This window comes from Eubalaena glacialis, chromosome 15 (genome assembly GCF_028564815.1).
Source record: "Eubalaena glacialis isolate mEubGla1 chromosome 15, mEubGla1.1.hap2.+ XY, whole genome shotgun sequence".
NCBI classification, from domain to species: Eukaryota; Metazoa; Chordata; class Mammalia; order Artiodactyla; family Balaenidae; genus Eubalaena; species Eubalaena glacialis.
Window position 1 is genome coordinate 786,702 of NC_083730.1, and position 26,472 is coordinate 813,173.

Below are 26,472 nucleotides of genomic sequence, written 5' to 3' on the forward strand. Positions count from 1 at the left end.
TAAGCAAGTGCCCTTCTATTCTGAGTTTGTTGAGTTTTTTCATCATGAAAGGATATTTAAGTTTGTCAAATGCTTTTTGTGTCTGTTGAGATGATCATGTGGTTTTGTTCTTTATTCTACTATTACAGTGTATTACATTGATGGATATTTGTATGCTGAACCAACCTTGCATTCTCGGGATAAATCTCATCTGATCATGATGTATAATCCTTTTTATAAGTTGCTAGATTCTGTTTGCTAGTATTAGGTTGAGGATTTTTGTGTCCATATTCATAAGAAATATTGGTCTTTTTTTTTTTTTCTTCTTCTTGTGATGACTGGTTTTAGTATCAGGATAGAACTGGCCTTATAAAGTAAGTTGGGAATGGGAAGTGTTCCTTCCTCTTCTATTTTTTTTTTTTTAAGACTTTGTGAAGGATTGCTATCAATTCTTTATTAATTAAAATGTTTTAATTGAAATATATTTGACATATAACATTATGTAAGTTAAATGTGTACATGTTAATTTGATACATTTATATACTGTGATATGATAGCCATGTAGTGAAAATGAGCACCTCTATCATGTTACATAATTATCTTTTTTTTTTTAGTAGTTGGAATAATTACTTTTAGTCTCTTAGCAAGTTTGCTGATTATAATACAACGTTATCTATATTCACTGTACTGTGCATTAGATCTATGGGGCTTATTTACTGCTTGTTGCAAGTTCATCAATTCTTTTAAATGTTTGGTACGATTATCCAGTGAAACTCTCTGGGCCTGGGCGTTTTGTGGGAAGTTTTAAAAGTACTAATTCAGTCTTTTACTTGTTATAGATCTATTCTGATTTTCTATTTCTTCTTGAGTTAGTTTCAATAGAAATTCTTTCTTGGAATTTGTCCGTTTAATCTGTTATTTAATTTGTTGGCATATAATTGTTCTTGGTATTCCCTTATAATCTTTTTGATTTCTGTAAAGTTGGTGGTAATGATCTTTCTTTAATTCTTGACTTTAGTAATTTGACTCTCCTCCCTTTCCCTCTCCTTCTTGTTTTGGTCCTTCCAGCTCAAGGTTTGTCCATTTAATTGGGTTTTTTTTTCAAAGAGCCAACTTTTGGTTTTGTTGATTTTTCTCTATTGTTTTTCTAGTCCCTATTTATTTCCACTTTAGTATTTATTATTTCTTTCCTTCTGCTTATTTTGGGTTTCATTTGCTTTTTTTTTTTTTTTTTTAGTTTAAGATAGAATTAATTTATTGATTTGAGATACTTCTTCTTTTTTTAAATTGACATATAGTTGATCTTCTTTTTAAATGTAGCATTTACAGCCATAATTTCCTTGTAAGGAATGCATTAGCTGCATCCTATAAGTTTTGGTATGTTGTGTTTTTGTTTGCATTGGTCTTAAAATATTTTAAAATTTCCTTCAGGATTTCTTCTTTGACTCATTTGTTATTTTTGAGTTTGTTGTTTAATTTCCACATATTCGTGAATCCCCCAAATTTCCTTCTGTTATTGATTTTTAATTTAATTCCATTGTAGTTGGAGAACATATTTTGTATAATTCCAGTCATTTTATTTTATTTTATATTTTTAAAAAATAAATGTATTTATTTATTTATTTTTGGCTGCATTGGGTCTTTGTTGCTGCTTGCAGGCTTCCTCTAGTTGCGGCGAGCGGGGGCTACTCTTTGTTGTGGCACGCGGGCTCAGTAGTTGTGGCTCGCGGGCTCTAGAGCATGGGCTCAGTAGTTGTGGCGCACAGGCTTAGTTGCTCTGCAGCATGTGGGATCTTCCTGGACTGGGGATCAAACCCATGTCCCCTGCATTGGCAGGCAGATTCTTAACCACTGCGCCACCAGGGAAGTCCCTATTCCAGTCATTTTAAATTGAGGCTTGTTTGATGGCCTGGCCGATGGTCTCTCCTAGAGAACGTTCCACGTGCACTTCAGGACGATGTATGTTTTGCTGTTGTCAGGTGGAGGTGGAGGGGTGTCTGTTAGGTTTGTAGTGTGGTCAGGTCTCCTCTTCCCTTTTTCCTCTGTCTAGTTGTTATGTCCATTACTAAAAGTGTGTATTGAAATCTCCACCTACCTTTAGATTATTTGTTTCTCTTTTCACTTCTGTCAGTTTTTGCTTTTTATATTTTGGGGCACTGTTGTTAGGTGCATATGTTTATAGTTTTATCATACTGATAGATTGGCCCTTTTATCATTATAAAATTTTCCTTTATTTCTAGTAATTTTTTTGTTTTAAAGTCAATTTTTTTCTGATAGTAGTGTAGCTACTGAAGATCTCCTATGATTGCTGTTTGTATGGTATATCTTTTTCCACTTTACTTTTGACTTCTTTGTATCTTTGAATCTAAAGTAAGTCTCCTGTAGACAGCATATAGTGGATTGTTTAAAAAACCTCATTCTGGCAATTCTGCCCTTTGATTGGATTGTTTAATTCATTCACATTTAATGTTTCTGCTTCTGTTTTCTATCCTCATGTCTATTTCAGTTTCTGTCCATTTCAGTTTCTGTTTTCTATCCTCATGTCTACCCTAACCCCCAACTGTTCCTTTTTTACTGCTTTCTTTTGTATTAAGTGAACATTTTCTAGTGTAATATTTTAATTCCTTTTTTTTTTTTTAATAAACTTTTTTTTTTAACTTTGGGTTTATTTATTTTTTAATTTATGGCTGTGTTGGGTCTTCGTTTCTGCGTGAGGGCTTTCTCTAGTTGCGGCAAGTGGGGGCCACTCTTCATCGCGGTGCGCGGGCCTCTCCTTATCGCAGCCTCTCGTTGCGGAGCATAGGCTCCAGACGCGCAGGCTCAGTAATTGTGGCTTATGGGCCTAGTTGCTCCACGGCATGTGGGATCTTCCCAGACCAGGGCTCGAACCCGTGTCCCCTGCATTGGCAGGCAGATTCTCAACCACTGCGCCACCAGGGAAGCCCCTTTAATTCCTTTAATGAGCCTTAAATATATATATAGACACACATACATATGTATGTGTGTGTGTGTGTGTGTATACTACATTATATCACATTATATTATATTATGTTATTTTCTTGGTGGTTGCTCTAAGGCTTATGATATGCATCTTACCAGAATCTACTTCAGACTTATACTAACTTAATTATTTAATCAGTTAAGAGAGGAAAGGAGAAGAACTACGCACGTATACTGTCTTTTATAATTACCTACATAATTACCTTTACCTATACTTCTTGTTTTTCTCAAGTGGATTATAATTATTGCCTGATGTCTCTTTCTTTCATCATGAAGAACTTATTTTTTGTATTTCCTGTAAGATGGTCTGCTAACAAGAAATTCTCCCAGTTCTTTTTTATCTGGAAATGTCTCTATTTTGCCCTTGTTTTAAAAAAAAATTTTGCAGGAATTCCCTGGTGGTCCAGTGGTTAGGACTCCACGATCTCATTGTTGAGGGCCCAGGGCCCGGGTTCAGTCCCTGGTTGGGGAACTAAGATCCCACAGGCTGTGCAGCCAGGATAAAAAAATAAAGTTTTGCTGGATGTAAGAATCTTGGTTGACAGTTTCTTTGCTGCATTTCGAATATGTTACTCATTATCTCTTGCTGATTTCTTTCTTTTTTTTTTTTTAAGTTAATTTATTTTTTAAATTTTTGGCTGCGTTGGGTCTTTGTTGGTGCACACGGGCTTTCTCTAGTTGCGGTGAGCAGGGGCTACTCTTAGTTGCGGTACGCGGGCTTCTCATTGTGGTGTCTTCTCTTGATGCAGAGCATGGGCCCTAGGCACGTGGGCTTCAGTAGTTGTGGCACACGGGCTCAGTAGTTGTGGCTTGAGGGTTCTAGAGCGCGGGCTCAGTAGTTGTGGTGCACAGGCTTAGTTGCTCTGCGGCATGCGGGACCTTCCCAGACCAGGGATCGAACCCTTGTCCCCTGCATTGGCAGGCGATGCTTAACCACTGCACCACCAAGGAAGTCCCTGATTTCTTTCTTCTTTTTTTATATTTTGGCTGTGCCACTCGGCTTGCGGGATCTTAGTTCCCTGGCCAGGGATTGAACCCAGGCCCTTGGCAGTGAAAGCATGGAGTCCTACCCACTGGACCGCCAGGGAATTCCCTCTCTTACTGATTTCAAGAGTCTGTCTTTTTCTTTGGCATTCAACATTTAGACTGTGGTATTCAGTGAGGGTGTAGTTCTCTTTGTACTTATCCTTTTGGGAACTTGTTAAGCTTCTTGGGTGTGTAGACATCATGATATTTTCATCAAATCTGGGAAGTTTTCGGTCATTATTTCTTAGGCTGTTTTCCTCTCCTTTCTCCTCTCTTCAGTGCACCCGTCACATACATGCTGGTGCAATGACTATTGTTCCATGTGTCTCTGAGGCTCTGTTCAATTTTCTGAATTCTGTTTTCTCATCGTTCTTCAGATGCATAATCTTTATTGATCTGTCTTCAAGTTTGCTGAATCTTCTGCCAGCTCAGCTCTATTGTTGAGCCCCTATTGTGCTTCTTTTTTTTTACCTCAGTTACTGGACTTTGCAACTCCAGAATTTTCATTTGGCTCTTTTTAATAATTTCTACCTCTTTATTGATATTCTCTATTTGATGAGACATTGTCAGTATACTTCCTTTAATTCTTTATGTATGGTTTCCTTTAGTTCTTTGGACATATTTGTAATGGCTGCTTTGAAGTCTTTTCTGCTAAGTCCAATGGTTCTGTCCCTTCAAAAGCAATGCTTCCTTCTTTTTCTTTTCTTTCTTCTTCTGTGTATGGGCCACTTTCCATACATATTTTGTTGAAAACTGGCTATTTTAGGTAAAATATTGTAGCAACTGGATACTGACCCCACCCTAGTTGGGGGGCTTGTTTGCGTGTCTGTGTGTTTAGTGACTTGGCTTGATGGGTGCCCTCTTAGAATCTCTCTCCCCCCTCCCCCGCCAGGCTGGCTGTGGACCAGCTGTCTTTGACTCTCCTTGGCCCCCCTGTTAAGCTTCTCTAGGGTCTGCCACCACTGATTAACAGCTGATTGCTCTGTTGGTTTTGATAACGGCCTAGGCCATGCAGCGCTCTAAGGTCTGATCCAGTTAAAGTCAGGCAGAGGTGGCCTGAGGCCAGCCTTTGACAGTTGCTGTGTCCAGGAGGGCTGCTCTGGCTGTCTCTCTCTGATAAACCGCCAGCTTCCCCTCAGTTGCCCCTCCAGCAGGTTACCTATTGTTTTTGTCTGTGCCCTTAGGCTTGAACCTGACCAAGCTCTGTTCCAAGCAAGGTACCCCTCTGGGGAGAGCTGTGGAGCTCTCTGTTCTCACCCCCCCACTTCCAGGGCAGACCCTCTGAACCCTTGCTCTGGAGCTGGAGGCCGGGCAGCGGTGGCCCTTGTTGGGGTGACAGCACTGCTCTAAGTGTGGGCACTGGGGGTTGTAGCCCCTGGTATTCCCGGCTTCCCCTCCAGTCGTGGGACCTCCACCCCATGAGCGCACTGAGGCAGGAGGGGTATTCTGTGCCCGCTGCTCCTGGGGGCTGCGGGGAGGGGCCCATCTGGGCTGCCCCTGCCTGGGGTGATGCTGTCATCACACTCGGGGTCGGGGCAGGAAGCAGGCCATGTCCAGGCTCTTTTCCCAAATAGATGCCTCTCCGTTCCAGAGACTTTAAATGCTCGTTTCTTATAATGCACAACAGTGAGGGTTGCTTTGCTGGGGAAAGGGTCTGCAGAGAACCTCACACCCCTGTCCTGGACGTGCCCATCCCCTCGGCTGCTTTTCACCCGACTGAAGCCCTGCTGGCCGAATTACAGAGGATGTTTCGGGCCAGGAGGGCACTAGCTTTTCTGTTTTTGTTTACTTATGGGTGAACTCAGGGAACTTGAGCATTCTCTGTGGGTTTACTGTCAAGTGGGCGCTCTGGAAGTTTCACCTTACCGGAAGGCCATGTCCTCCCTTAAGTTTTGAGAAGTAGCCTTAAAACTTCACTTTTAAAGTGAAGCTGCTATTTTGATTTGGGGAAAACTACTTATCCCAGTCTGCCTGGGTCAGGGCCTTTCTGGTGCTTGTTCAGCTGGGTACAGCCATGTGGGTGCCATGGTTCAGCACAGAGCTGGTTCCGTCAACCAGTGACCAGCTCGCTGGGCAGAATGGCAGAGCAGGGAACACAGGCCGTCAGCTTCTGGCCTCTCTCATTGTCTGGGCAGAAGCTAGCAGTGGGGCCTGGAGGTGTGACGGGACACGACGAAAAGCCTCCTGCAGCCAGGAGCCAGGAAGGCCAACCAACCAGCACCCAGGGTGAGGCTCAACTGCCCGGGGCCGCCTTGGGACGTGATGAGCTCACCTCCCAGGTAGCACTTTTGAATGAGGGGTGTGTCCCCTCTCAGTGGTCAGTCCTGCCCAGCTAGGGGGTCGGTGGGGCTTCCGGCTGGGTCTCTGAGTCTCTGGGCCGTGGCCTGCCTGCCTTGGGCGAGGGTGGTGTTGGGGGCATACGGGATTAAAGGTGGATTCGAAATGTGAACCAGGCTCTGTAGGCTGAGAGGGCATTTATACTCGTGCACCAGATCGCTGGCTACCCTCGCTGAGTCCTGTGTCGTCCCTGGTCATTTGGATAAAGTGAAGCTGGGGGCTGGGAAGGGTCTGCACCTGGGTGGGCTTCCCTCCAGGTCAGCCCCTACCTGGAGCCCAGCCGGGCCATGCCCTGGGCTTTCTCAGATGGCCCTGTGCTCGCATGGGGGCTGGCACACCCTCTTTCTTTGCTGGAGGGTGAGCCCTGGACGTGGGCTTGGAGGTCAGGGCTGTGTCCCAGGACCCAGCGGGCACTTCAGAGTCATATAAACAGGTGAATGAGACAGCAGTGGGGTTAAGAGCCGGGTTTCAGTTTGAACCAGGGCTTTGAAGGGATGGAAGGTTGGCACGTGAGGGTCTCCTGAGAACGGGTGGTCTTGTCCCCGAGAGTGGGGCGCGTGGGGAGCCCCCTTGGTGTTGGTGTGTCCGCCCCAGGGCTCGCGCGCTGTCCCCACGGGGCCGAAGCGCACGGGCCCCTCCGGCCGGTCACTCGCGTGTTCCCGGGAGCGGGTCGCACGGGGGCGCGCGCGGGCCGCCAGGCCAGGATTGAGCGTCAGTTGCTGCGGAGCCGTAACTGCCGGTGGTTAATAGGGTCTCGGCTTTAAGGGGAGGGGCGGGCCGTGGGCTGTGGGCGGGACGGGTCAGGGCAGTGGTGCAGGGAGGCGGTGGTGCCGGCTGTGCCGGTTCTCCATGGCGTTGGACGGCGACGCGAGGAGCGGACCTGACAGCCGAGTCCGGTGGCAGCAAACCGGCTTCGGCATCGGCCCTGCTGCCGGCCAGGCCCAGGCGTCCGGGGTCAGAGGGCAGTGCCCACAGCGTCCCCAGAAGCCTCCTTCCTCTTTGAAATGTGACCTCACGATTTGAGAGGACCAAGTTGTTGCATTGCGATAGGTGAGGGGTTTGTGTATTTTTAAAAATCAACTCCGTGGAGGCGCAGTTTACACACAGCGGAGCCCCACTTGGAGGGAGTGCGCTCTAGACAGGCGCTGGGGGCGCAGGGGGGCTCCTGGGCCGGCCGGCTGGTGCGTGTCCCCCGCAGGTACCCGGTGAGGACCCGCGCTCCTGCCCGGGGAGGGGCCCGCGTGCCGGCCGGAGCGGAGGCCCAGGAGGGGCTGCCCGGGCACGGCTGCAGGTTGCGTGCAGCGGTGCCTGGGGCGTCTGCGCGCTGTAAGCCCCGGGCTGAGTGCGGCGACCCAGTCGGCTCCGCGGCGCAGCGGCTTCTGTGGCTGGAGCCGCATGCGGAAGCCTCCCCGGGGTCTCTGCTCTTCTCACCGGTGGCCGGTCTGCACCCTCTTAGGCCAGATGTCTTCCATATTCGTTTGGAGCATAAAAATACAATCCGATAAGAAACCGAGTCTTTCTTGCCACTAGGACACAGTCTCCTGGTGCAGATTCTCCAAATGGTAAATCACGTCTTAACCCAGAAGTGATCGGACTGAACAAGGAAGGGATGGATTTGTGGATCCAGGGGAGCCTCAGACCTTCCGAGTAACATTTCAATAATTGGGAAGCTTCAGGGGTGTGCTCGTCACCATCAGGTGTCTCTAGAGGCAGTTAGGGAGCAGGTGAGCTTGATGTATCCGCGGCGACACGCGGCTCGGCCCCCAGTCCGGGGCACCTCCCTTCAGCTCTACATGCCTTGCTTTCAAGTCTTGCCGTTTTGGGGCCACTGTCTGGAAACCACATCCCGGGAGAAAGCATATCCTGCCTGAGTTTGGGGCTCGCTGCGGAAATGGTGATGGGGTGCAATTTATGTTAACACCTCCAGCTCCTCGGGCATCCTCCTGGCGGTGTTCCGCCCGTGTTCCTGTTCTCTGAGCACTGTCTGCTCGTGCCTGCACCTGCACCTGACAGGCCCGGGGGCCCCAGGGGAGGAAGGTGTGGCTCCCTTTGAGGAGTCGGGGTGCCCGCCCTCCCCTGCGCCTGGGCTAGCACCAGTTTTTCTGAAAGGGAATCCAGACCTCTCTTCTTTCTTAGCTTATTTTTTAAATTATTAATGAGAAAATCTTCTGACATAGGAATCCCTAAAGAAGTAGAAAAGATGTTTGGTCACATCTGATTACAGATCAGGAATCTACTTTTTATTAAGCAGCTTCTGTGTTCCTCTAATTTTTTCTGGCTAAACTCTGGAAATTTCATTTCATGCTTTCTATATCTACCCAGTGGTATTTTCAGCTGACATTTTTCCTTATATAATTCCTACTTTTTTCTCCCTACTGCTTGATTTAATTCACCGCAACACGTCAGTTACAGTTGATGGGTAGATGGGTCGCTAAATGTATTTTAAGTTGTCCAGGATTCAAATGACAGCACCTAAAACTTGAAGTTTAAAAGAACTATTTTTAATTTCAGCATTAGAAAATATATTTACTAAAGTGGGTATTTACGTCTGTATCTCTCTATGAAAAGGAAATCATATATATGAAAAACCTTATTATACATTAAAATTTATTTTTAAGATATAATTTACATACCATAAAACTTACCCTGAAAATTTTTAAAGTTGAGATGAAAGTCACACAAAGTAATCCATTTTAATCATTTGAAAGTATACAATTCAGTGGTTTTTAGTACATTCACAGTGTTGTGCAACCATCACCACTGTCTAATTACAGAACATTTCTGTCACCCCAGGAAGAGACCCCACACCTCCCAATTTCCTTACGCCAAGCCCTGCCCACCACTAACCTGCTTTGCCTGTTTTGGACACGTCACATCAGGGAATAATACAATATGTGCCTTTGTGTCTGGATTCTTTCACTGAGCATAATATTTTCAAGATTCATCCAGTTTGTAGCATGTGTCAGTACTTCATTCCCTTTTAAGGCTGAGTAATATTCCATTGTATGGCTGGACCACATTTTGTTCATCCGTTCGTCCATCGATGGACATTTGGGTTGTTTCTACCTTTTGGCTGTTGTAAATAGCCCTGCTGTGAATATTCATAGGAAGTCTTCATGTAGACATATGTTTTCAGTTCTTTTGGGCATTTACGTAGGAGTAGAGTTGCTGGGTATGTGGTAACTCCATGTGGAATCATTTGAGGAACTGCCAGACTGCTTCTCAAAGTGGCTGCACCATTTTACATCCCCACCAGCTCTGTATGAAGTTTCCAATTTCTCCACATTCTCACCAAAACTTTTTATTGTCTTGTTTATTTTTGCCACCATAGTAACTGTGACCTGATATCTCATTGTGGTTTTGACTTGCGTTCCCCTTACGATTAGTGACGTTGAGCATCTTTTCGTGTGCTTGTTGGCCTCTCCTGGGAGTTGTAAGTGATGCTTGTTTTGTAGATTTCTCTGATTTAGCGTCTCTCAGAGCTTTTCTTGGCCCTGCCGTCTCGGGAGGTGACCCAGGACGCGTGTGTCTTCCCCACAGCAGCCCCCATGCTTCCTCTCCTGGCCCCTGCGTCACGGCCAGTGGTTGGAGGAGTTAGGTCCTCAGGAGCCTTCTGGGCGCTGCCCTCCAGGGTTGCCTGGTTCTCGACCATCGCCCTGAGGATGTGCTGAGAGCACATCCCCTGAGGGTTTCCTTAACTTCTGGCGAGTCCAGAAGGCAGAGGAGTGGACGGGCTCCAGCTCTGTTCTCTCGTGGCTGCGTGACCTGGACGAAGCCTGTGTGGGAGGTGGCCGAGGGCTGGGTCGTGGTGGGAGGAGCCCCTCAGAGGGTCGGTGAGGCCCTCTGCGCCGGGGCTGCAGCCTGGGTGGGGTCCGGACACTGGCGGTTCCCTCGTGTGAGGATGCGCGGACCCCTCCTCGCATCCGAGGGAGCACGAGTGACAGTGACGGTCGGTCTGGGACCTGGGAGGGGCCTCGGTCTGAACCTCTGAATTGGGAAGCAGACCCCCTCCCTCGTGCAAGCAGAACGGCAGGTGAAACTGTGCCAGTTCTCATCGACCCCACGTGCAGCTCCGGACACTAAGCCGTGGGGGTGGGCTTCCTGGGACGGAGGGCCTGTCCCCCTGCCGCGTGGCTCGCCCCTTGGGCCCCTCTGAACTCCCGCCCCGCTTTCTTTTCGCAGCTTTACTGAGGTCGGATCAGCACATGATGAGTGCACGTGGTGTGCAGCTTTGGTCAGGCTGGGCATCATACAGCCTTCACCCAAGTTAGCACAGTGAACATGACCGTCACCCCCAAATTTTCCTCTTTGTGACCCCTCCTCCACCCCCAGGCCCTAGTCTGCTTTCTCTCACTAGACATTCGTTTGCGTTTACTAGAATTTGACAGAACTGGAGCTATACAGTATGTACTATTTTGTCTGGTTTCTTTCACTCAGCATAATTGTTTTAAAATTTGTCCAGGTTGTAGAGTAGATCAATAGTTCATTCCTTTTTATTGTTGAGTTATATGGCTGCACTACAATTTGTGTGTTTACTAACTGGTTGATGGACATTTGGGTCATTTCCAGTTTTTGACTGTTACAAATAAAACTGCTGTGAGTGAACCCTTGCATACAGGTCTCTATATGAACATATGCTTTCTTTTCTCTTGGGTGTATACCTAGGAGTGGACGGGCTGGATCCTATGGTAAGTGTATGTTTAATTTTTTAAGAAACTGTTGCACTGTCTTCCAAAGTTCTGTACCATTTTGCATTCCCACCAGCAGTGTGTGAATTCCAGTTGCTTTGCATCCTCATCAATACTTTGTATGGACCTTTTTTTTTTTTAATTTTTAGCCATTCAGATAGGTATGTGGTGGCATTTCATTGTTGTCTTAATTTGCATTTCACTAATGATGTTGAGCATCTTTTCATGTGCTTGTTTGTCATCCTTAAATCTTCATTGGTGAAGTATCCAAATCTTCTGTCAATTTAAAAATTGTTCTTATTGAATTTTGAGTTTTTAATGTTTTGGATACAGGTCCTTTTATCAGATACATGGTTTGCAGTATTTTCTCCCAGTCTGTGGTTTGTCTTTTCATTCTTTTAGTGGTTTCTTTTGACAAGCAGAAGTTTTAAATTTTTATGAAGCCCAGTTTATCAGTTTGTTCTTTTATCGGTTGTGCTTTTAGTGTCAGGTTTAAGGCATCTTTGTCAAACTCAAGGGCACAAAGGTTTTCTCCCTATTTTTTTTTCCTGGTGGTTTTGCAGTTTTAGGTTTTACATTTAGATCTGTGATCTAATTATCTGTCAGTTAATTTTTGTTCACGGTGTGAGGTATGGCTCCAACTTCATTGTTTTTGCATATGGATGTCCAAAGACCGTCTTTTTTTCCCACTAAATCACCTCTGCATCTTTGTCAGAAATCAGCTGTCTGTGTGTGGGGGGTCCATTTCTGGACTCTGCTCTGTCGCACTGATGTATTTCTCGATTCCTGGGCCAGCACCACACTGTCCTAATCGCTGTAGCTTTTTGGTACTAAGTCTCGGAATCAGGCAGTGTTAGTCCTCCAACTTTGTTCTCTGTTCTACGTGCTTTGTATTTCTATATGAATTTTACAATCAATTTGTCATTTTTTACAAAAAGCATGGTAGGATTTTGATTGGGATTATCTTGAATCTATAGATTAATTTGGGGAGAATTGACGTCTTTATGATTGTGCAGAAAGTGTTAACACAGCAGGCCTGGGACTGCTGTCCTTAGAAAAGCCCGCTCGCCAAGTTGGCCCCTGGCTGATGTCTGGGAACTTGGAGTTTGGCATACTTCCCATCATTCTCAGAACTGATGAGAGGAGCTTTCTATGCTTCAACTGTCTGGACACCTGCTTTCCTTCTGGAAGTCTGGGATTTTGGTGTGTGCTAGGCAGAGGGTGTCTACATGACCAGCCCCCAGTAAAAACTCTGGGCACCGAGTCCTTAATGAGCTTCCCTGGTCATCGTCCGTTGCTGGAGGCATCAAGCTCATCCGAGGGAGGGTCCTGGGAGAGGCTCCTGGGAGCTCACACCTGGAGTCCTCCAGACTCCACCCCATCTGCCCTTCCCTTTGTGGATTTTGCTTTATATCCTGTGGTATAATAATCACGGCTGTGGCTCTGGAGACATGCTGGGTGAGTCCTCCTGATAGATCATCGGACCTGGGGGTGGTCTTGGAGACTCCCGGCACAGCAGTGTTGAGACCGCCAGCGCAGAAACACTGTGTAGCTCTCCACTTATGTCTGCTTTCATTTCCCTCGGCAATGTTTTGTAGTTTTCAGTGTGCCCATGTTGCACATTGTCAGATTTATCCCTAAGTATTTCATATTTTTTATGGTATCATGTATGGTATTGTTTATTAAATCTCAGTTTCTGATTGTTCATTGCTAGTATGTAGAAATGCAATTTACTTTTGTATATTGATCTGATAGCCTGCAACCTTGCTGAACTCATTTATTCATTCTAATGGATTTTAGTGGGTTCCTTAGATACTTAATAAATAAGATTATGTCATCTGCAAATAGAGATAGTTTTACTTCTTCCTTTCCCACCTGGATGCCTTTTATTTCTTTCTTTTTTTTTTTTTTTTTTTTGCCTGGTTGCTCTGGATAGAAACTCCAGCACAGCGTTGATTAGAAGTGGTAAGAATGAGCATACTTGCTTTGTTCTTGATCTTAGGGAAAAGCATACTTTTGTTTATCCCCTGCCTACCTTAGTGTAATTGTCATACGGTTGACTTTACCTGTGCTAAAGCCCCATGCTACATTGTTCTTATTTTGTTTAAATAGTCACTTATCTATTAATAAGATTTAAATGATAAGAAAAAAATCATATATGTTCACCCACTTATTTACCGTGTCCAGTGGTCTTTTTTTTTAATTGATTTATTTAATTTATTTTATTTTTGGCTGCATTGGATCTTCATTGCTGCACACGGGCTTTCTCTAGTTGCAGCGAGCGGGGGCTACTCTTCGTTGTGATGCGCGGGCTTCTCATTGCGGTGGCTTCTCTTGTAGCAGAGCACGGGCTCTAGGCGTGTGGGCTTCAGTAGTTGTGGCTCGCGGTCTCATAGAGCACAGGCTCAGTAGTTGTGGTGCACGGGCTTAGTTGCTCCGTGGCATGTGGGATCTTCCTGGACCAGGGCTCGAACCCGTGTCCCCTGCATTGGCAGGTGGATTCTTAACCACTGCGCCACCAGGGAAGCCCCCAATGGTCATTTTTGATTGGATGTCAGACATTGTGAATTTTACTTTGCTGAGTGATGGATATTTTTGTGGGCCTATAAATTTTCTTGAGCTTTGTTCTAGGGTGCAGTCAAGTAACTTGGAAACAGTTTGATCTTTTTATTTTTTTTTAAGATTTATTTATTTATTTATCTTGTTTATTTTTGGCTGCGTCGGGTCTTAGTTGCAGCACTCAGGATCTTTGTTGAGGCAGGCGGGATCTTTCGTTGTGGTGCACGGGCTTCTCTCTAGTTGTGGCGTGTGGGTTTTCTCTTCTCTAGTTGTGGCACGCAGGCTCCAGGGCCTGTGGGCTCTGTAGTTGTGGTGCACGGGTTCCAGAGCACGTGGGCTCTGTAGTTTGCGGCTCATGGGCTCTAGTTGAGGCGGGTGAGCTCAGTAGTTGTGGCGCACGGGCTTAGTTGCCCCTCGGCGTGTGAGATCTTAGTTCCCTGACCAGGGATCGAACGTGCGTCCCCTGCGCTGTTAAGGCAGATTCTTTACCTCTGGACCACCAGGGACGTCCCAGTTTGATCTTCTTAGATCCTGCTTTTAAGATTAGTTCAGTGGAACCAAAGCAGTGCCCAGTCTGGGCTAACTGTTCCCTACTGCTGGGGCAAGTTGCCCCTGTGCTCTGCCTAACGCCCGTGCGTTTTGAGGTTTCCCAGGCTGGCTGGGGTGAGGGCTGCTAATGTGAACCCTCTTGGTTCCCTCGCTGGTGGGGCCTCGCCGAGTCCTTGAGGGCCATTCTGCAGGCCTCGGCCCCCATGCGGCCTTCCCTCCAGCCCCAAGGCCTGCACACCCCACCTGCTCGTCCCCAGACCAGCGCCTTCACTCAGGGTGTCTGCCGGCTTGGCTGTGAGGGTCCCACTTCCTGTCCCGTGTCCTGGGAACTCTCAGGGTACAACTGGGACAGTTTGGGGCTTACTGCACCTGTTTCCCATCTCAGAGATCGCTGTCCTTCACTGCCCAGTGTCCAGGGTCTTACAAGGATATATTTTGCCCATTTTTGGTCCAAAACTCCACATATTTTGACCGTGTTTTGGTTGTTGGGGAGAGTAAATGTGGCCCCTTTGCCCCGTCTTGGCTGGAAAGAGAAGTGGCAGCTCAGTTTTCATTTTTCCGGCCTTTGTATTCTTCTAAGCACCCCTAGCCGCTTCGGTGTAAATGCCCAACTAGTATGGGTTTTTGTTCCTGTCCTGCAGCCTGGAATTTGCCAGAGTGGAAGGATGATTAATCTTTCTTCTCAGGGCGGTGGGGACTGTGGCGGGCTGTTCCCTCCGCTCCTTTGCTCTGGTGCGAGCGGCCACTGTGGGTGTCCCAGGGAATCCCCGTGCCCTCCCCGCTGGGGGCACCAGCTGTCCCCCTGCTGCTCTGGGGGGCCCTCCTTAGATGGCTCCGTTTGTGGTAAGTGCATGAATTGAGGTGGCTTAGGGTGTGCTCAGCTTAGCGGTGCCTATTTTTTAGGAAGGCCCTGGGCCCTGATTTTCAGTGAACATTGTAGGCTGAGTGAGTTGACAGGCTTGGATGGGGCTGGACGTTCCAGTTCAGTTGCTGGGCCACAGAGAGGAACAGTGACTGCATCTGAAGCCCACGGGCATCAAGTCATGCTCTTGCCGTGGAAACACAGCTGGTCATCTGTGGGGCTCTTGTCGTCGTCTTTTTTTTTTTTTAATTAATTAATTAATTTTATTTATTTTTGGCTGCATTGGGTCTTCGTTGCTGCACGCGGGCTTTCTCTAGTTGAGGCAACCGGGGGGCTACTCTTCGTTGCGGTGCACAGGCTTCTCACTGTGGTGGCTTCTCTTGCTGCAGAGCATGGGCTCTAGGCGCGCGGGCTTCAGTAGTTGTGGCACGTGGGCCCAGTAGTTGTGGCTCGCGGGCTCTAGAGCGCAGACTCAGTAGCTGTGGCGGACGGGCTTAGTTGCTCCGTGGCATGTGGGATCTTCCCGGACCAGGGCTCGAACCCATGTCCCCTGCATTGGCAGGCGGATTCTTTTTTTTTTTTTTAATAAATTTATTTATTTATTTTTGGCTGTGTTGGGTCTTCGTTTCTGTGCGAGGGCTTTCTCTAGTTGCGGCAAGCGGGGGCCACTCTTCATCGCGGTGCACGGGCCTTTCACTGTTGCGGCCTCTCTTGTTGCGGGGCACAGGCTCCAGACGCGCGGGCTCAGTAGTTGTGGCTCATGGGCCTAGTAGCTCCGCGGCATGTGGGATCTTCCCAGACCGGGGCTTGAACCCGTGTTCCCTGCATTGGCAGGCAGATTCTCAACCACTGCACCACCAGGGAAGCCCAGCTCTCGTCTTCTTGATCTCGTCACACTTTGCCTTCCTCTTTCGTCTCAGATATGTGATAAGTATTGTGAAAATGCACGTGAGGGTTCTTTTTCTTCCTCTGGCAATTCACTGCTGTATCATCTTGTAAAGGGCCAGGTGCTCCCAGGTGCTGGCATGTTTTCCTGGAACTTCAGAAACAGTGGTCAACCCAGCTCCTGGAAGAGACGATTCCCCTGCCTGTGACACAGGCAGAGACAGCCTTCTGGGAAGTGGGCATCGGTCATGACAGGTCCTCTCTCCCCCGATGACCAGCTCCTATCCCACCTCCTCCGAGTCACACTTCCTCCTGCCCTTTCCCGGTCTCAGGGAGCTTTGTCCTCACCCCCCGGAGGGCGTGCAGCGGTCACTGTGCGGCGGTCACTGTGCAGCAGTGGCCTTGGAGGCACCGACCTCTTGGATCTTGTTCTCCGAGGCGGCAAAGTGCTGTTTGCCAAATGAGCGTTGAATTGGGCAGCTTTACGCCTCGTTCGGAATTCATGCTTATTGTTGATGATGCCTGTTACGGTTATTCGGGCCTTTTGCGGAGACACCTTGAGTTTCTCATGCAGAACGTGCTTATTTGGTCCCACCTCTTCCCGAGCATAGAACTGTGAGCAAGCGGCACGACTTTTTGTTTCGAAGCCCCCCGCACTCGGACGCGGGGCCTGGTGGCGCTGCTGGGCCGCCCTCACGTCCCCCCCCCCCCCCCCCCGCCCCGGCACGCCTCTGCACCCGCCCGCCCGCTTCACTCGCCCACTCGCCCCGGCTGCCGGCTGGTTCCGAGTGTGGTCCTCGCGCAGGGACAGCACTCCGGCTGCAGAAGGCGGATGCTGGTCTCAGGTCAGGTTTGCTGAAGGGACACGTCCCAGCGACTGCAGTGGTTGTGGTGGGCAGCCCAGACCCTCGTCGCCACCACAGCAGCGGATGCTCGGGTGAGGGGCTGTCGGATGAGAATTTGACAGCTGTGATGCCTGAGCGCTGCTGTTGGACTCTGACCCACGTGGTTGAAGTTTTATAAACCTGAACGGCAGGAATTACGCTCATTTCCACAGGTCATCACAGGGAGTCACGGTGAAAAGGGCCGTGTCTCCTGGGTTCTCGAAGTGAATTGTTGGCACCTAATCCTCCGGAGGGGCCTGTTTCCTGAGCGTCGAGTCCCGGGAGCTGGCGCGCGCTGTGCGTCCTGCCGGCCCGCGTTGCCTCCCAGCCCGGCCTGGCTCGCCCGCCCAGGGCCCCCTGGCTGGTGCCAGGCTGATGGGAGGAGGCCGATCCGTCCGTCGTGCTGGGGGCGGAAAGCGGGCGAGCCTCATGTGCCTGTACGTAGTCCTTGCTTTCAAAAGGAATTCTTTAAAAATGTATCCAGGAGGCTGTGTTTTCTGTCACAGATGAGTTTAATTACATAAAATGCAACTTTGTGTGTAAACGCAGATCGCTCGGCAGACTTAATACAGTCACGTGCTTTGGCAAATGGCAGCCATGTAACCGAGCTCTCTGGAGGTGGCAGCTGGGCTCCGGCCCCTCCGCGCTCCCACGGACGCCGTCCGCCCTCGTCTTGACCCCGCTTTTGGTCCTCATGTCCCTCCTGTGAGTCCGTCGTGGTGAACGCAGGGAGGGGTCCTGTCCTCAGCGTCAGCTGAGCGGGGGGCTTGACAGGATGCTGACTCCACCGAGCGCCCGTGGGGTGACCTCGACCTGCTCTGTGCCCTGTTTCTGGCATTTGTGTGGATGATTTTTTGGCTACAACGGCTTTGCAAACCTGCCTGTGACGCGGCGGGATGTGGACCAGCAGCCCAGGGGCCCGGGATGGCCTGAAGAGAACTAGTGAGAAGTCGGAGGTGGCCATGCGGGCCCCCTGCGGCCTCCCTGGAGCCAAGGTGAAGCCCCAGGCCTGACCCTCCCTGGGGGTGGGGGGCGGGCAGAGATGCCGTGACTCTGGCGCGGCTCCTCTCTGGGCACCATTCTTCTGTCCAAGCTCGCGCTGACGTCCTGTAGCCTCAGGACTGGGTGTACAAATACCTGTTCGAGTAGCTGTTTTCAGTTCTTTTGGGTGCATGCCCAGAAGTGGAATTGCTGGATCATACAGTAATTCTGTGCTTACTTTGTTGAGACACTGCCGTCCTGTTTTCCTCAGCGGCTGCACCAATTTACATCCCCACCAGCAGCGCACGGGCTCCCTCTTCCCACCTCCTCGCCAACACTTGTTATTTCTTGTCTTTTTGATGATGACCATTCTGACAGGTGTGAGGTGACATCTCATTATGGTTTTGATTTGCATTTCCCTGATGATTAGTGATGTTGGGCATCTTTTCATGTACCTGTCGGCCACTTGTATGTCTTCTTTGGAAAAACGTTTATTCAACTCCTCTGCCCACTTTCATTTTTTAATAAATTTATTCATTCATTTATTTATTTTTGGCTGCGTTGGGTCTCCGTTGCTGCGCGGGCTTTCTCTAGTTGCGGCGAGCGGGGGCTACTCTTCGTTGCGGTGCGCAGTCTTCTCACTGCGGTGGCTTCTCTTGTTGCCGAGCATGGGCTCTAGGCGCGCGGGCTCAGTAGTTGTGGCTCTCGGGCTCAGTAGTTGTGGCTCGCGGGCTCTAGAGCGCAGGCTCAGTAGTTGTGGTGCACGGGCTTCGTTGCTCCGTGGCATGTGGATCTTCCTGGACCAGGGCTCGAACCCGTGTCCCCTGCACTGGCAGGTGGATTCCCAACGACTGCGCCACCAGGGAAGTCCCATTCTGTCCATTTTTAATTGGGTTGTTTGTTTTCTGATGTTGAGTGGTCTGGTTCTGTATATATTTTGGATGTTAACCCCTTAGAAGATAGTAGATATCTCCTCCCATTCCCTAGGTTGCCTTTTCATGTTGCCAACTGTTTCTTCTGCCCTGCAGAGGCTTTTTCTTTGTTTCTTTTTTCATTCAATTTTTAAAGGTTGCACTCCATTTACAAATTAGTGGCTATATTCCCTGTGTTGTACAGTACATCCTTGTAGCTGATCTTACACCCGGTAGTTTGTACCTCGCACCCTCCCACCCCTGTATTGGACCCCCCCGCCCCCCATAGCTACTAGTTTGTTCTTTATATCTCTGAGTTGCGGAAGCTTGTTAGTTTGATGTAATTCCACTTGTTTATTTTTGCTTTTGTTGCTTGTGCTTTTGGAATCATATCCAAAAAAATCGTTGCCAAGACCCATATCAAGGAGCTTTTTCCCTAGAAGCACAGAAGTTTAAAATTTTGATGTAGTCCAATTCATCTATTTTTTCATTTGTTGCCTGTGCTTTTGGTATATCTAAGAAATCACTAACAAATTCAGTGTCATGACGCTTTCTCCCTGTATTTTCTTCCAAGAGTTTTCTAGTTTTATCTAGTATGTTTAGGCTTTGGTCCATTTTGAGTTAATTTTTGCACATGAAGGTAGGGGCCCAATCTCAGTCTCTTCTCAGAAACTTTTTGACAAGGGTTTTCTGGTAGCCATTTGCCAACTGACTTGCTCCCTGAGAACCTAAAATAGAAAGGCTTCCGATCGATTGACCACAGATCCAGCTTTCTGAAGTCCCCACACACTCACCTGGTGTCCTCAGCCGTCCCTGTCCTGCCCGAGCTCTCAGCCCTGACCGTGTTCTCCCCGCTCCTTGGGCACAAAGACAGGACCTAACTTGGCAGGCCTGCAAGTCCTCCCCTGCCACACCCTCTCGGGCCCTCTGTCTGCGATGCCTGTGCGTGGGCCCCCTGCTCCGTGTCCTGCCCACCACACACTCAGGCCCACACACTGCAGCTGGGGCTTCTCAGGGAGCAGCCAGGCTCAGGACCCTGAGGTCCTCGGGGAGGGGACCTCAGAGCCGCAGGCCGTGTCCATTCCGCCTCTGGCACCCCTGCCGGCCCTCCCCCTTCCCAGCTCCAATGCCCACAGTGTCCTCACATGGGGTGAGGTAGCGGGGGACCTGGATGTGGGGGACAGGGCGTGTGGTACAGCCTGGACCCTGCCCCATGGCACCTCCCGGCCCCCTGGACGGCCGACTCCTGGTGGCCTCGCCCATGCCGGCAGCCCTTGCTGGGCCTTTCCCCGAAGGGGTGCCGGGCTCTGGACCCGACCAGTCTAAGGACCGGGTCAGGCTCGGCACATGGCGCCCTCCCCGACTCCCTCCGTGTTTATCCCCATTCCCTGACCTTCCCGGCCACCACCTCTGTGCCCAGGACCCCCGCGTGTCTCTGCCAGTGCCCAGGAACCTCATGTGAACTGCTCATTTGTGTGAGTGCTTGTGAATTTGGTTTCGGTAGGACACGTCTAGGCAGCAAACAATAACATCGTATCAGCTAAGTGTGGTGATATCGTATACTTTCACTGGGCCTTTATTATGGGCTGGGTACTTTTGAGATTCATAAGATTAACTCATTTAACCAATGAAACAACCCTAGGAGGTAGGGACTATTGTTCCTCTATTACATCTGAGGAAATGGAGAAACAAAATTAATCCAAAGTTGTAGAGGGAAGGAATGGGGATTCTAACCAGGAGAGAGGTTCCAGAGGCTCTGGTACCAGCCCGCAGTACACTAACTATCAGACTATTTTAGGAAGAATTTAAGGATTTTAGTGTCTTTTATGTGGAGCTAATATCTGTATCAAGGCTCCTTCAGAAATGCCGTAATGGAGGCAGATGGAGCCCACAGTTTACGTCCTCCTCTCACTGACCTTGACCTCCTCACTCAGTCCCGTCCTCCCCACACTGACCTTGGCCTCCCCACTCGGTCCCGTCCTCCCCACACTGACCTTGGCCTCCCCACTCGGTCCCGTCCTCCCCACACTGACCTTGACCTCCCCACTCGGTCCCGTCCTCCTCTCACTGACCTTGGCCTCCCCACTCGGTCCCGTCCTCCTCTCACTGACCTTGACCTCCCCACTCGGTCCCGTCCTCCTCTCACTGACCTTGGCCTCCCCACTGGGTCCCGTCCTCCTCTCACTGACCTTGGCCTCCCCACTCGGTCCCGTCCTCCCCACACTGACCTTGGCCTCCCCACTCGGTCCCGTCCTCCTCTCACTGGCCTTGACCTCCCCACTCGGTCCCGTCCTCCTCTCACTGACCTTGACCTCCCCACTCGGTCCCGTCCTCCTCTCACTGACCTTGGCCTCCCCACTCGGTCCCGTCCTCCTCTCACTGACCTTGACCTCCCCACTCGGTCCCGTCCTCCTCTCACTGACCTTGGCCTCCCCACTCGGTCCCGTCCTCCTCTCACTGACCTTGACCTCCCCACTCGGTCCCGTCCTCCTCTCACTGACCTTGACCTCCCCACTCGGTCCCGTCCTCCTCTCAGTGACCTTGGCCTCCCCACTCGGTCCCGTCCTCCTCTCACTGACCTTGGCCTCCCCACTGGGTCCCGTCCTCCTCTCACTGACCTTGGCCTCCCCACTCGGTCCCGTCCTCCTCTCACTGACCTTGACCTCCCCACTCGGTCCCGTCCTCCTCTCACTGACCTTGGCCTCCCCACTCGGTCCCGTCCTCCTCTCACTGACCTTGGCCTCCCCACTCGGTCCCGTCCTCCCCACACTGACCTTGGCCTCCCCACTCGGTCCCGTCCTCCTCTCACTGGCCTTGACCTCCCCACTCGGTCCCGTCCTCCTCTCACTGACCTTGACCTCCCCACTCGGTCCCGTCCTCCTCTCACTGACCTTGGCCTCCCCACTCGGTCCCGTCCTCCTCTCACTGACCTTGACCTCCCCACTCGGTCCCGTCCTCCTCTCACTGACCTTGGCCTCCCCACTCGGTCCCGTCCTCCTCTCACTGACCTTGACCTCCCCACTCGGTCCCGTCCTCCTCTCACTGACCTTGACCTCCCCACTCGGTCCCGTCCTCCTCTCAGTGACCTTGGCCTCCCCACTCGGTCCCGTCCTCCTCTCACTGACCTTGGCCTCCCCACTGGGTCCCGTCCTCCTCTCACTGACCTTGACCTCCCCACTCGGTCCCGTCCTCCTCTCACTGACCTTGACCTCCCCACTCGGTCCCGTCCTCCTCTCACTGACCTTGGCCTCCCCACCTAGTTCACGTCTCTCTCCCTTTTGTCCTAGACCTCGAGCCCCGGCACTTCTGGCGCTGGAGCCGCTTCGGGGACTACGTGCAGTGTGTCCTGGCCTTCAGCGGCGTGGCGGGCTGCGTCACCTACCTGTCCCTCGACTCGGCCCTCTTCGTGGAGAGCCTGGGCTTCCTGGCCGTGCTGACCGAGGCCATGCTGGGCGTGCCGCAGCTCTGCCGCAACCACCGCCACCGGTCCACGGAGGGCATGAGGTAGGGACGCGGTGGGGACCCGGGCGCAAATCTGCTGCTTCACTTTCAGTTCTGCTGGGAAGCTGCCAGCTCAAGAGCAGTTCCGGGTTAGGACGCTGGTCTTCTGACCTCTTGAGGTGCAAGCAGGTGTGTTCCTGTGCAACAGGTGAGGGGAAGCCGAGACCCTCCCGTGAAGCAGCTCACTGCGGGCCACGGATGGGAGGCGGGGTCCACAGATGTCTCCAGAAGGCAGAAGCTTCAAGCCCTTTAATGTAGGAAACGACGCGGCAGCTTCCTCCCCCTTAGCACCACCAAGAGCAGGTCTCAGGCACTCCCTGCCTCCCTCAGGCATAGTTCCATTTATGAGAACATCAAAAAGCATAAAATGCTTAGGAATTAACTTAACCAAGGGGGTGGAAGACCTGTACAATGAAAACTACGGTGAGGTGGCCACCTCTCACCCGTTTGGATGGTGACTGTCAGAAAAACAGAGAATAGCAAGTGTTGGTAAGGATGTGCAAAAATTGGAATTCTTGTGTTCTGTTGGTGGGAATGCAAAATGGTACAGCTGTTGTGGAAAGCAGTATGGCATTTCCTCAAAATATTAAAAATAGAATTACAGTGTGACCCAGCAATTCTACTTCTGGGCATATAACCAAGAGAATTGAAAGCAGGGTCTTGAAGAGAGATTGTACACCCGTGTTCATAACATAACAGCATTATTCATAACAGATAAAACATGGAAACAACCCAAGTGTCCATCAGTGGATGAATAAACAAAATGTGGTCTGTCCATAAAATGGAATATTATTCGGTCTTAACAGGAAGGAAATTCTGACACAGGCTACTTCATGGAATCTTGAGGACATGATGCTCAGTGAAATAAGCCAGTCACAAAAGGACAAATACTGTATGGTTCCACTTATATGAGGGACTTAGGGTCATCAAATTCATAGACCGAAAGTAGAATGGTGGTTGCCAGGGGCTAGGAAGAGGGGAGAATGGGGAGTTATTGTTTAATGAGTATTTATCTATAGTGTTTTTGAGTGGGTATCTCTTTGTATAGATTTTTTTAGTGAAGTGTAGAAACTTTACCTCCCTTTATGATATTTTTAATGTAGTATATTTTATATACATAATGTTTCCCTCCACTTACAATTTTCTTAAATATTTCCTCTATTCATATTTAGAACCACATCAGATAATATTATAATTTTTGCTTCAATCAACATAATGCACAAAACTGAAGAGGAATAGGAAAGTCTATTGTGTTTACCCTTATTTTTGCTTATGATATTCTTTCTTCCTTCCTGCTATTCCAAGATTCCTTCTTTTCTTGTTTTCGTTGTTGTTGTTTTTTTTCTTCCTGTTTTGAGAAACTCCTGTAACTAGCCTTTAAGGGTATTTCAGGTGGTGGCAGATTTTTTTACTTTTCCTTCACCTGAGAATGCCTTGATATCCCTTTCATCTCTGAAGGATATTTTTGCTGGTATAGAATTCTAGGTTGATAGTTCATTTCTTTTAGCCCTTGAAAAATGTGCCACTTCCTTCTGGCCTCTGTGGCTTCTGATGAGAAACCCACTGTGATTTTTGTTTTCCCCTGTAAGTAAGGTGTTATTTTGCTCTAGCTGCTTTTGAGATTTTTTTTTTTGTCTTTAGTTTTCAGAAGTGTGACTGTGACGTGTGTCTTGGTGTGGATCTGTCCTGTTTGGGATTCACTCAGCTTCTTGAATCCCTAGGGTTGTATTTCCTGCTAATTTGGGGAAGTTTTCAGCTGTTATGTCTCTGAGTACTTTTTCAGTCCTGCCCTTTACCCCTGTTCTCTAGGACTCTGATGATGTGGAATGTTAGGTCATTTGCTATGATTCTTTTGTTAAGATCATTTCTTTTTTTGTTATGATTCACTGGTTCTTTCCAGTGTTCCAGCCACTGTGCTCTGAGAGCCCATTCACTTTGGTTATTCCTTTTGGTTATTGTATTTTTCAATACAGTAAAACTTACATTTGGTTCTTCTTTACATATGTTTCTTTTGTGAAGCTTTTTGTTTCTTTGCTGAGACTCTCTTTTTTCATTTGTTTCAAGCATATTCATAATTGCTCATTGAAGCAGTTTTAAAGTGGCTGTTTGAAAATCTTTGCTTTTTCTCACAGTTTTGGCATCTAAACACTGTCTTTTTTTAATTCTGTTTGAGATCTTCCTGGTTCTTGATATGACAGATGATTTCCAGTTTAAACCTGGACATTTCCATTTTATTTATAAGACTCTGGGTCTTACTTAGACCTTCGGTTTTAGCTGGCTTTCTTGACACTACCCTGGCGGTGGGATTGGGACGCCTGGCAGGAGTAAAAGTCTAGGATTTCCACCCTCCTCTGCTATGACGGGTGGTGGTGGGGCTGCCTTTTTTTCTGTTCTGTTTGTCTGGAGTAGAGCAGTTATTGGCTAAAAGTTGCCTATTTTGCCAGGCTGCGCCCTTCCTGGTCTTTTGCACAGAGAGCAGCCTCTTCTTGGGGCCTTTTGGCATTTTCTGCTTCTCCAGCTCCAAGTCTGGGGTTCCTGTGGTCTTCTCCCCACCTTTGAGAGTCTGGTGTTTCTGTGTAATGTCCAGGGTGTATAGGGGAGGAACAGGGAGACGATTCTGTCTTCCAAGAAGCTGAAGTTTGTGTCACACCTGATTTTAACTAACCCTTTGTTTTTGTGTGCGACACTCTTATCTTGGGTACGGGACACATGACTGCAGCTGTCTTTTAGGCTGACCTTCTAGTTAAATCCTTTATTTTTGAAGGGGGATCTGGGCAGCACATTATGGCATCTACACACCACTCGACAGGATGAAATCATAACAATATAGCTCACAGTCCAAAGCCAGATCCAACATACTTTTCCCAATTTTATTTTTATTTATTTATTTATTTATGGCTGTGTTGGGTCTTCGTTTCTGTGCGAGGGCTTTCTCTAGTTGTGGCAAGCGGGGGCCACTCTTCGCGGTGCGCGGGCCTCTATCGCGGCCTCTCTTGTTGCGGAGCACAGGCTCCAGACACGCAGGCTCAGTAATTGTGGCTCACAGGCCCAGCCGCTCTGCGGCATGTGGGATCTTCCCAGACCAGGGCTCGAACCCGCGTCCCCTGCATTGGCAGGCAGATTCTCAACCACTGCGCCACCAGGGAAGCCCTAGGCTGACCTTCTAAACCTCCTTTTATTTGACCACTGTCTCCATGTTTCTCTGGAAACATCCTTGCCATCTGACAGTGATGCGCTGTTTTAATTTGCCCAGCTCATCTACTTGACTGACGGCCTTGAAGGCAAGGACTGTTTCCCGTTTCTTTCTTTCCCCAGCATCTGACAACGTGCTTGGAAAATTACAGCAGTTCAGTTCAGTAAATATTTATTGAATGAACTCATGAAGGACTAAAATAGTCAATTCTCTAAATCACTTTTGGGAAATAGGAGAACACTTGGGGAAGCAGGTATGAATGTGGAAGATTTACCAGTGTGGGTACCGAGCTGATCGGGCTAATTCTTGGAGAATTTGTGCACAACAGCAAAAGGTGCAGAAGGCCCCAGTGGGAATTGTGTCCCTGGTGGGGCTGCAGTGGCTCATCCAGCAAAGGCGGTGTTGGAAAGACGCCAGGCCGGACCATGGAGGTCTGTGCTGCTCTGCAGAAGCGCAGCCGTGGGCGTGGCCGTCCCACTTCGGGTCTCGGGGTGACCTCGGGAGTGACAGGATGTGCAGAAGGCCCTGGCACCTGGGGCGTTTTACCTGAAAAGAGGAAGCCCGGGGAACTGTGTGAGGGCCGGGTGGAGCACATGCTCCTGAGATTCTGACTTTAGGGCGTAAAGGATGCATGTGGTCGTCAGCCTTTGGTGACCGCAGCCCCTCTCCCCCAGGGCCCCTACCACCCCCCCCCCAAAGACCACCCGCCTGCCCAGCAGCACTGGGTAAAGGAGACAGAAGGCAAAGGCGGAAGGGAAGGGAAGGAGACTGCGGTCAGTGCCGCGAGCAGGTCTGGCGAGAAGGCCCGGCCGCGCGGGGACGAAGACCCGCTCCATGCCAACCGGCAGGGCCCGAGCAGGGCCCGGAGCCAGCGGAGGGGGGCCAGTCTGTGTCACGGACACGGGCCACTAATTCAATCAGCTTGGAGCGCGGGGTCCTCTCAAGAGCCCACTTATCCTCGTTAAGAAGACTAACCTAATCGTGGCCCCTGCCGGCTCGGAGACGGGCTCTGGGTGGAGGTGTAATTAGGTTAGGGGCCTGTTCAGTGTTGCTGTCGTGTCCCCTGAGCCGCAGGATACCCAGGCAGGGCTCCATGGGTGGGTCTGCAGGGCCGGGC

General features: G+C 49.6%; 1 protein-coding gene across 2 annotated transcripts in view; it reads left to right on the forward strand.

Annotated features, from left to right (window-relative positions):
* Positions 1-26,472, forward strand: part of SLC66A2 (solute carrier family 66 member 2) — a 49,908-nt gene that overhangs the window by 13,640 nt on the left and 9,796 nt on the right. For both annotated transcript variants that reach the window (XM_061169402.1, XM_061169403.1), the window contains one exon: positions 21,949-22,165. In XM_061169402.1, coding sequence (XP_061025385.1) covers positions 21,949-22,165 — 217 coding nt within the window. The remainder of the gene's footprint in view (positions 1-21,948; positions 22,166-26,472) is intronic.